Source organism: Buceros rhinoceros, unplaced genomic scaffold (assembly GCF_000710305.1).
Source record: "Buceros rhinoceros silvestris isolate BGI_N320 unplaced genomic scaffold, ASM71030v1 scaffold12380, whole genome shotgun sequence".
Lineage (NCBI taxonomy): Eukaryota > Metazoa > Chordata > Aves > Bucerotiformes > Bucerotidae > Buceros > Buceros rhinoceros.
Genome location: NW_010391391.1, coordinates 6,380 through 17,222, shown reverse-complemented (window position 1 = coordinate 17,222; position 10,843 = coordinate 6,380). Strand labels below are relative to the sequence as shown.

Below are 10,843 nucleotides of genomic sequence, written 5' to 3'. Positions count from 1 at the left end.
TCTGTGGTCTAGTTAGAAGGTGCTGGTGATCAAACCTTATTAAGAACTGTAGCTGCTTGGCTGCTATTGTTTAATATGCTTGGGACTTGCTCTAATACAGCATTAAGAGGCAACCTCTAGCGTGAGGATCATAGAACTTAGGCAGAAAAACTGAGAGCAGGGAAAGTCTGTTCATAGGGGTGAACTGAAGAATCTGTCTAGAGGAACAATTTGAAATATAAAAAGAATTAAGTAATTCAGTTACTTGCACTTTGTTTAGGGGGTAAATCTCCCATAGGCTTATGAGAAATCAGGATGATACTTGACTTAACTCATGCCAGAAATGAGGAATTACCTCAGAGCTCACAAGTCCCAGCACAGGGCGATTTCCCCACGCCTGGCTCTCCTCTGAGTTCGTGCTCCTTTGCTTGATGGAATGGCGATAGCAGCAGTAGTACGTTCAGGCAGAATTTCTTCACTTTTTTCATCAGCAGCCAGGTAATTTCTAAGAAACATAAATCAAAAAAGTCGTCAGGACTCAAAACTGGAAGGCACCTCTTGGTAGAGTTCAATATCCTGTTATTGCAGGCACCTCATCACAGTCTATTTTTCACTCTGTTTAATTATTGCATGTTTTCAGCAGTCATTTTCTCCCAGCTGTATCTCTGCCAGCTGACTTAATTTTTCATTAAATATGTGAGATTTGCTGATTGTATTTTAAACTTTATTGATCAAAGGTGCTACTGATAGCGGAAGAAGACCACCTCTGATCCCTGAACTTTTGCTCTGCTTTGAAAACCATCCAGATTCATTGTTTAGTTTGGAAAGGTCTGGTTGCTCTGAGATCCTGAACAAGGATAGACCGAGAGAGATTTTTCCATGGCTACAAGTACGAAACTTTTAAAGTGAAGTCATTTATAATGGAATAATCATGCAAATTTAACTCAAAATAGTCACTGTACAGCAGAAGGTTTAGTCTCTCATGGGGCTCCTTTTATGCTTATCACTCAGAATTTGCCATAGCTCTTTCACATTTTTATGGATGTTGGCTTCAGTGGGTTATTTATCCTTCCCCCTTTGTAGTACTGTCATGCTGATGGCTTTGAAATATGAGCCTTTGCTAAATTCTAAATTGTACACAAAGCAATTAATTAAAATTCCTTCCGAAAGAGCCTTGGTAAAGCTCTGTCTATATGCTGCTTTTCAGCCAAGGTAGAATGGGTGGAGGCTAAAATGAATCCAAATGGTTTTATTTAAAGATGATCTGCAGTAGGATCTGTGAACCAGAAACTACACAGCTTCCCCAAAGTAGAAATGTCACCGAAGACATTTGGCTGAAGCCAAAGATGGAAAATTAACTAGAGTGAAGAGTTTGTCTTTAGCTGAATGATGTCTAATGCAGGACCTCAGGGGCTGGATGGGGCAAAAAATACCCGTATATTGGTTTTAATGGCTGTTCTTTGAGCCAGTTTGAGGTATAAACCTGACTTGGTTCTAGTGATCCTCAGGATCTACTGTAGAGTTCATTTATGGAAATCTAAGATTTGTTTTGTTTTCATTCCTAATTCCAGTGGCATGGGCAGGGCCCCTGGAATGTATGACAGATGCATTCTGCACATGGACACTCACACCTAGGAGAGCTCAGAAACCAATCACGAATTAGGTGTGCAAATCAGTTCCCACCTCTGCATTCAAAGTGCCCTCGAAGAGTTCTCCGTCCCATGAAGGGGCTGCTGTTAAACGTGCACTGCCAGCACTAGATGACACACCAGTGACTTCAGGGTGTATCCTGCGCTCCGGGGTGGTCTGGTGTCTCAGAGCCAGCTTCTACATGACTTAGTTTTCCATACTTAGAGTGAAGGAATGATGCTTTTTCTTGTCCGCTACAATTACAAAATCTTCAGGAGCAAAGTCTGTCTGCCCCTCCTACAGCACACATGGGTGCCATGGGGCCCTTCTTCCAGGACTGTGGACATCACCAGATCATTTCTGCAACAGAAAGTGGATTTTAGTACCTATAATACCTTCTGTCTTCAGATTTCATACTGCTCCAGTTCAACAAAGGGGTTTTACAGCTTCCTGTCTGGTTGTTCCACGTCCGCCCCCCCCGTTCACACATTTGCACCCCTCCCAGCCCAGCTTGAGCCTTCCTCTCACTATCTTGTACCCGTACCTTTCTCTATGCAGTTGTTCCAGAGAGTGTTTTCCCCTCTTTTTTGCTGTTGGACGTCTGCAGACAGCAAGATCTTTTTGTTTAATGCTTTTCTTTCCTTTTAACTTCAGGATTAGCCTGCAAATCTGGAGGGGGGCGGGGCATTGTAGGGTGGTGGCAAAGGCTCTCAAATCAGCGCATTCATGTTTTGCTGCTTAGAAAAGGGGGGGGTGGTGGTGGTGTCACTGAGTCCAGTTCATATTTGTTTGCAGATTTTCCAGATGTGTGATTTGTTATACAGAAAATTGTAGAGTATATGCAGGATGTCTTTTTCTTCATGCACTGGCCATGCAGGTAGAAGTGAAGTTGTCTGAACACAGATTAGAGGTTAATCTTCTCAGTGCAACTGGAAATGGGCTGGATTACAGCTTCTCTCACAGCATTTCATCTGGTAGAACTTTTGAGGATGACGGAATCAGCTTCTTTAATAGTTATGATTCTCTTTTCCTCTTGTCGTGCTGTTGATTTAAAACTCTGAAGAAAACTTCTGAATTACGAATATTTCCCTTTGGACCTTCTCTCCCCAAGGACCTATTCGTATCTGTGGTGTCTAACTGGTGTTGAAACAGTTGTGACACTTCTTTGCACACGCACGTTCTCTGTAAGCCTTGGGGAACACAATGGATTTCCTGGATTACTCTAAATTTGGCTGCCTTAAAATTCTTCTTAGAATGAGAACAATATAAACAAAAAAGGAAAGAAAGGCAATGATTTGACTTTGATCATTCCTGCAGGAAAGATTCAGTACTGACGGTTATGACTGTCTGCCCTCTGCTGTGATTTAATGTGGTCCGACCTACATTGAGTATCCCTGCTGATTCCTTTGTCCTGGTGGAATTGGGAAGGGCAAGAAAATAATTTTTCTATAGTTACGAATGTACGGAAACAGCAGTGAAAGATGATGGAGTCAGAACTGTTTGTGTTTTAACCTGCCATGTCAAAACTCTCAGCTCTGCTGCTCCAGTTTCTTCCTTGAAAACATTTAAATTTACTTCAACCTTAAACCATTTGTTTGAGGAGATGCCTGGAGCCTCAGAAGTCACCTGATCTTGATGAAGCTATCTTAGTACTTCTGCTTTAAAAGGTTCCATCTTTCGAAGCTTTGCCTTGTAAAAACGCATTCTGGCAGAGGGTTTCAATTTACCCATCCTCTGCAATAGCACTACTCGCACCCTTCGTAGAAAATGCATTAATTCCTTGTCTCTGCAAAGAGGGAATATTCCAGGTCAGATCAAATTCCTGTGGTGGCTCTTCTGTGTGTATGGCAATAGGCAAAGAGAAAAGCACCATGATGTCGTGATGCCAGTGCCTACACGCATGCACAGCTGGACACCCCAGTCTTGAGGGAACAGACAGCCAGATCTCGCCTTGGTGGAAATTCTTTAAACATGAGTTTCTTCAGTTAGCAGATCACAGGAAACTATTTTGGGGTTAGCAATTAGCAAACCTCAAACTGCACTGGTTTGTGTTTTCTGTAGAAGGCGATGGCTCTTCTCCAGCTGAGTCTTTCTCTCGAACAGAATCGGCTCATTGCCACTTTTACGCAGATTTCAATGAGATGTCCTTGAATCCAATACACACTGACCATATCTGATCCCCACTTACTGTTCTGTTGGAATTATCTGTTTAGAGAGGAATTGTTGTCTGTTTTCTCTCTTTTTTCCCTTTCTTTAAGTCTAATTTCCAAGTCACGACGTGTAGATGGTGTCTGAGCAAATCTAATGAGCCTTCTGCCTCTTTTAAGAAGGACAGCTGAGATGCTTTTTAACACCTCCGTTTCTTCATTGCTGCAATCTGTTTTGATTAAAATCGCACAGGGTTCTCATTTGCATATTTATCGCTCCACATACCCACAAATCATCCCACAACTCTGCCGCTCCTGAGTTTGCAAGACAGGCCGAGTGGTACACTGGAACTTTAAACTATGCAAACATTAATTTAGTTTCTCACACCTGCTGGTTTCCAGCAAATACGTCTTCAGGGAAGGAAAATATTCATACATTACCTTGGCTTATTATTCCCTGGCAGTCAGGATTCCTGGGGTTTTTTCAAGATTGGCTGAAAATTTCCTATTAAGAAACAAATGTCCAATTAAATGGAAAGGTCCTGGAAAAGTTCTGATGTCGGAAGGGGGGTGTGTGGGGGTGGAATATCTAAACAAAAAAATAACTCTAACATTTTTTCAACTTCCGTCAGCCAGGCTCTGATGTGTTTTCAGATCCCCGGATGAAAAGGCTGCAGTGGAAATGAAAATGATTCCTTTCCTTTGTGCTATTGACAGTCCATCTTACTTCCACCACATGTCACTGAGATTATTAACTCTGTGTTATTAGTACTAGCCAGGGAGTGTTTTTCTGGAAATAGTCTTCTTTTTTTTTTTCTCTCTTCGGGTAACACTTAACTTTAACAGTTAGTAAAAGACAAGGAATATTTTTTTTCACCCCATTGATATGGACAGCACATTTATGAGAGAGAGACTGACATCTCTGTCCTGGGCATTAAGTGGCAGGACTGTAAAATTCAGTCCTGCAGGAGGTCACTCCTGATCAAGGAAATTTAAGACATGTGAGAGGCCACAGCACTTTTTGTTGTTATTTATACTGTGGTTGTGCCTAAGAGAACACAAGAGAAGTAAAAGGTAACTCTTGCCTAATGTGGGTGATGGCTGTGGGAGGATGCCAGTGATCAGACTGGGAGGACATGAGCTCTAGATTGTATTGGTCTGCAGGACAAGCAGAATATTTTGCAGACCAACTGCATAATCTTGGCAATGATCAAGGCCCAAGTTATGATGAGAATGGTCACCTTCTTCTGCAAACCCTTGCTGCAAGACTTTTAGGTGCCTGTGAATAACTGAGCAGGTGATGCCTGCAAAGAAAATACAGAGAAGGTGCCTCCAAGAGGCAGTTTTAAAACACAGTCTACGTGGGCTGCTGTGAAGGGAAGAAGATGGGGAAAATGAAGGAACAACAGTGTCTGACAGTTGCTGTGGCTTCCATGGCTCTCTAGAACGGCCTGCTCCAGGGTGGTCCATTGCGGTCAGAACTGTTGTTTAGACATGTCTGAGGAATGGGAGTTGGAGAGAAGGATGTAATCTTTGTTCTTCTAGCCAAAAATATGGCTAATGTATAAATAATTGTGGGAAGGTATCTTGTTTTGTAGCTCTCAGATCTAGGAGTGGAGCTCAGCTAATCATGCTGGGTCCTTGACAGATCAGAGGAGAAACACCTGATCTGGATTAGCTCAAATATCACACTAGGTGTTGAACACAGAGGTCACAGACCAGACACTGAGGAATGCTGCTTGTAGACCACCGCAGCGCTTCTTCATCAACTTCAAAAGGATGTCAGCCGAGATACACAACGTTACATCTTCCAGTATCATGTGTAGGCTGAGGTTTGGCTGACTGAAATACAATGAGTATCCGGTAAAAGTAGTGGTGTTCGTGTGGCTTTCACCGCTAGTGAAAGTGACGGTGGCTCTAGTCAGTGGCAGGTTTTTCATTTTCCAGGAATAGTAAAGAAATCACATTTTGTACCATCATAAAATTATATGTAAACTCACATCAGTCAGCAGAAAATCTACAATCAATCTTCTTGATTTGGGCAACACCCATATTCTGTAGGTTGGGATTTACAAAAGCCGTAAGGAAATGGATGCTCAATTTTCACTGAAATTCAGTGAGAATTAGATGCAGGCTGCTTCCAGTTTGTTTCATTTTTCACTGGTGATGCATCTGCTAAGTAGCTTGTCCCTTAAATACCTACCTGAGGACTGGGTACCAGTTTTAGCTACACGATCGTGTCTGAGAGCAAAGAGCGTGTAGCATATGGGATCTCATGGCGTGGAAAGCAGTTTGCAAACTGCAAGTGGGAGTGCTTGAGAGTAAAATCCCATTTCCAATGCTGGCCTGAACATGTTGAACAAATGGGCTAAGGGTGAGAAATGGCTTAAAGCCAAGTGCTTTTCCATGACAATAAAAAAGCCTCCACCACTGCTTGTTTACTTCTGATTTATTCTCCAATAAAAAGGGGTGAAGTTCACTTTGTGAACTCAACATTGCCTACAAAAAATTAACTTCAGTGAAGTGCCTGTTGTATTATTGTCATTCTTTCACAACAGCAGCTGGGACAGCATGGAAAAAAATGATCTCTACACTTTGGGGGAAGCAGAAGGGTGGAAGAAGCCAGTCTCTCAACTGACAAATGAATTAAAACTAAAACACGGTTGCTTAGAGAATAAATTGCTCTTTCCTCCATTACTGGCATTTCCCTAGCTTACAACTAGGGAAAGCAGTCACCAACCTAACCCTTTAACCAAGCTTTTCTGGGAGTAGAAAAAGCCCCAAATGCTGAGATGACATATATTAGGTGCCCTTGTGCAGTCAGTCCTCTAACTGCGTTTGGTTCCCACTCTACATGCCGAAGGATTGATTCCGCAGGGAAGGCAAGAGCTGTCTTTCAGCTCCCCTGGCCCATTTGAGAGGAGCAGGTACAGACTGAGGAGGAAGAGGAAATACTGTGGCTAATGGAAAAGGAGGAGTTTCAGGAAGAGCTAGACGGCCCAGCCGGGAGCCTGTAACCATGAGCAAACTATTGTGTTAGAGCTTCTGCAGACAAACATCAGTGTAATGAAACTCACTCCTGGGCTACAAGCCCTGAGGTTCGGATTCCCAAGCAACTGGAGTGATTTAACACACGTGGAAAAGGCCTGCGATGGGCTTAGTAGAGTTGATACACCTTTTGACAATGTCTCGAGTTTATTACGTGATCCAGTCTTTAACAGCCTTCAAGCAGGGGACTAACGGGTGAAGGAAATACAGACTTTTAATGGTAGTTGTAACATAACAGAATATATATTTATTTTGCTTGTTTCTGTCTGAAAGTAGTGTTTTCAGCGGAGATGAGTCTCAGCAGGCTGCTTTACCCCGGGCTCCTGCTTGAGGCAGTTAAACCTTCTGTACACCACTCTACTTACTCTAAGTTTGAAATAATGGTAGCTTTGAGATTCGCATCTTGTGTCGTTTTGTTCACAAGTACACTGAGGCCCTGGAAAACAAGGTAATGCTCCTGTTGTTATACGTAAGAGCAAGCTTAGCAGCTTGGGTGAAGTGAGATCGTAGAGTGGGTAGCACCCCAGCCGTGTTCTTCAAGGAGGCCAGTACACGTTCTGTCTCACGGGCCTTTTGTTGGGTGCTGTAGCTGTGGTTCACCTCTTACGTTGCTCCTTCTTCTTTTAGGGAACAAGTGTGCCAGGAAAGGAAAGGATATCCAACCTGGTTTGACCTGGCTCCCCACTTTCTGCTCCAGACTACAGAGGCCAAACGTATCTAAGACTTCATCAGCTTTGCAGAAGAACTGAGTGCCACAATGGGACTCTCAACGCAGGTTTTGGCCTGCACGATGGTAGCTTTGCTGTACCAGCAGGTCAGTGGTGGACTCATCAGGCGAGCTGTCCAGCAGGAGCAGGAGGCTGGGCTAAACGTGACCTTGCCAGAGGATAATCATCAGCCTGTGATTTTTAACCATGTCTACAACGTCAAGCTGCCTGTTCGCTGCCTTCGCTCCGTGGACCTGGATACAGCGAGCGGTGATGCAGACCTGAAGGCGGAAATAGAGCCCATCAAGAATTACGAAGAGCACACGTTGAATGAGGAGAACCAGATTGTCTTCACACACCGTATTAACATTCCCCGCCAGGCTTGTGGCTGTGCATCGGCCCCAGACATTAAGGATCTGCTGAGCAGACTAGAGGAGCTGGAGGGGCTGGTATCCTCCCTACGGGAGCAGTGTGCCAGTGGGGCTGGATGCTGTCCCAATTCCCAGGCGGCAGAAGGTAAGGCAGACTGGGGCGCTGCTCTTGGGGAAATTCTTGTGCCAGCTGTAGACCTTGTTTAGAGTAGATACTCAAATCTGTTTCAAGAATGAGCAAAAGTCAACCTGTTAAATTTGAAATATAATCACAACTGGGAGCGCACTTGGCTAGCCAGCAAGATACGCTCATTCACAGGTTTGCGGTTTTATGCATTCGTGGGTCAGAAGTCTGCCTGGGCTGCTTTGTAGCTGTGGCATTGAGCGTGTACGGCACTTGGGCACGGTGACAATCTGTGTCGGAGTGAAGATTAAAACTCACACAGTCCAAGCTCTTGGCTCCACGTTTTGTCCCCTTGAATAAGCTGCCAAAATAACCATTTTCTTTTCCAAGATTTCTTTAATAGAGACCTATAAAAATATAGCAGGATATAAAGCAGTAGACAAGCACAAATAGTTAGAGAAGGGGAGAAAGAGAGATCCTTCCAGCTGTTGTTTAAACCGAGGTAAGAGATTGGTCATACAAGGGAGAAAACACAGGTCTTCTCAGTAGTGACCTGTTCCTCCGAGCACAAAGCCAATCTCACAGTTGACGATGCAGCTTGCTGCCTGGCTTTTTATGTTCTGGAGTGAATTGGTGAATGATGCTTCACGGGGCATGGCCTAATGAAGCAGTCAGGAAAGCTGCTCAGTCAGTGGAAGAGGTATTTTGAGAAGGGCAGAGGAGTCCAGCATGCTCATTTACCAAGCAGTTGGCTGGGGCTCTTCCCTGGCAGTAGTGCAAATTAAAGTGTTCCTGGTAAAGTAAATCTCCCTGGAGAAAGGAGGACGCATCCTCATTTAAAAGCCTTGGGGATTCTGGAAATAATGTCCTGTAGGGAGCTAGGGAAATCAGACCCCTTCTAGGCTGCCTGTGATGCACTGGCCCAAGGCATCCCAGAGCCAAAGGAGTAAAGGTTTTCCTGCTTGTTGGTACAGGTCGCCTGGACACAACACCCTACTGCAGCGGACATGGCAACTACAGCATCGAGATCTGCGGCTGCGTTTGCGAGCCAGGTTGGAAAGGCCCCAACTGCTCCGAACCAGACTGCCCCCGCAACTGCTTCAACCGGGGCCGCTGCGTCCAGGGCAGATGCATCTGCAATGAAGGCTTTGCTGGCGAGGACTGCAGCCAGGCCACCTGCCCGTCGGACTGCAACGACCAAGGCAAGTGTGTGGATGGGGTTTGCGTGTGCTTTGAGGGCTACACGGGCACAGACTGCAGCGAAGAGCTCTGCTCCCGGGGGTGCAGCGTGCACGGGAGGTGCCTGAATGGACGGTGCGTGTGCCATGAGGGCTTCACCGGCGAGGACTGCAGCGAGCCCCTCTGCCCCAACAACTGCTACAACCGCGGGCGCTGTGTGGACAATGAGTGTATCTGTGACGAGGGCTACACCAGCGAGGACTGCAGCGAACTCATCTGCCCCAACGACTGTTTTGACCGTGGGCGCTGCGTCAACGGGACCTGCTTCTGCGAGGAGGGCTTCACCGGGGAGGACTGCGGGGAGCTGACCTGCCCTAACGACTGCAACGGCAACGGGCGCTGTGAGAACGGGCTGTGCATCTGCTACGAGGGCTTCGTGGGGGATGACTGCAGCGAGAAGAGGTGCCCGGCGGACTGTCACAACCGTGGGCGCTGCGTGGGTGGGCGCTGTATCTGCCACGAGGGGTACCTGGGCGAGGACTGCGGGGAGCTGCGGTGCCCCAACGACTGTCACAACCGCGGGCGCTGCGTCAACGGGCAGTGCGTGTGCCATGAGGGATTCATCGGGGAGGACTGCGGGGAGCTGCGGTGCCCCAATGACTGCAACAACCGCGGGCGCTGCGTCAACGGGCAGTGCGTGTGCCATGAGGGGTTCAGCGGAGATGACTGCGGCAAGCTGCGGTGCCCCAATGACTGCAACAACCGCGGGCGCTGCGTCAACGGGCAGTGCGTGTGCCATGAGGGGTTCAGCGGAGATGACTGCGGCAAGCTGCGGTGCCCCAACGATTGCAAGAACCGCGGGCTCTGTGTCAACGGGCAGTGCGTGTGTGACGAGGGGTACACAGGGGAGGACTGTGGGGAGCTGCGGTGTCCCGAAGACTGCCACAACCGTGGGCGCTGCGTGGAGGGACGCTGTGAGTGTGACAATGGCTTCACAGGCGAGGACTGCGGTCAGCTGTCCTGCCCCAATGACTGCCACCAGCACGGGCGCTGCATCGATGGGCGCTGCGTGTGCCACGAGGGCTTCATGGGGGAGGACTGCCGTGAACAGTCCTGCCCCAACGACTGCAACAATGCGGGCCGCTGCGTCGACGGGCAGTGTGTCTGTGAGGATGGTTACGTGGGGGATGACTGCTCCAACGGTAGGTTGTAACGTCCCTTCTGAACTGCTTCCCCTGGGTAATTCCCTGTGGCCATCGAGTACCTCAGAGGCTCTGTGGACCTTTTCTGGATAGCTGGGCCCTCTTGTCACTCTTTTGTCGTAGTCCAAACAGCTAAATTAGAGAAGTGACACCACCAACTGCAAACTCTTGGCCTCCTTTACTTTTTTGGGGCTGTATGTGTAGTGGTTGCTGGTGGCTTTTGGTAGTCAGCAAGCTGACAAGCTGGTAAAGGGTGCTGCAGTCCATTTGTTATTTCCAAATTATCTCCCACCACAGTGTTACTGGAGCTGTAGCTAGCCCTGGCTGGGATTTGTCACCACGACCTTTCAGTTTCTCATAGTACCTCTTGATCCTAATAAAAAAATATATTTGAAAGAAGCTGTTCCAGCTATGGGGAAGAAGGAGATGTATCCAGAGTCATCTTATTAGGAGATCA

The 10,843-nt window shown here is 46.7% G+C and overlaps 1 protein-coding gene across 1 annotated transcript in view; it reads left to right on the top strand.

Annotated features, from left to right (window-relative positions):
- Positions 1-7,560: 7,560 nt before the first annotated feature.
- Positions 7,561-10,843, top strand: part of LOC104498243 (tenascin-like) — a gene marked incomplete at its 3' end in the record, with an annotated part of 9,428 nt that continues 6,145 nt past the window's right edge. Inside the window, exons 1-2 of the mRNA XM_010141601.1 lie at positions 7,561-8,026; positions 8,980-10,386. Of these exons, the coding sequence (XP_010139903.1) occupies positions 7,561-8,026; positions 8,980-10,386 (1,873 nt within the window). The remainder of the gene's footprint in view (positions 8,027-8,979; positions 10,387-10,843) is intronic.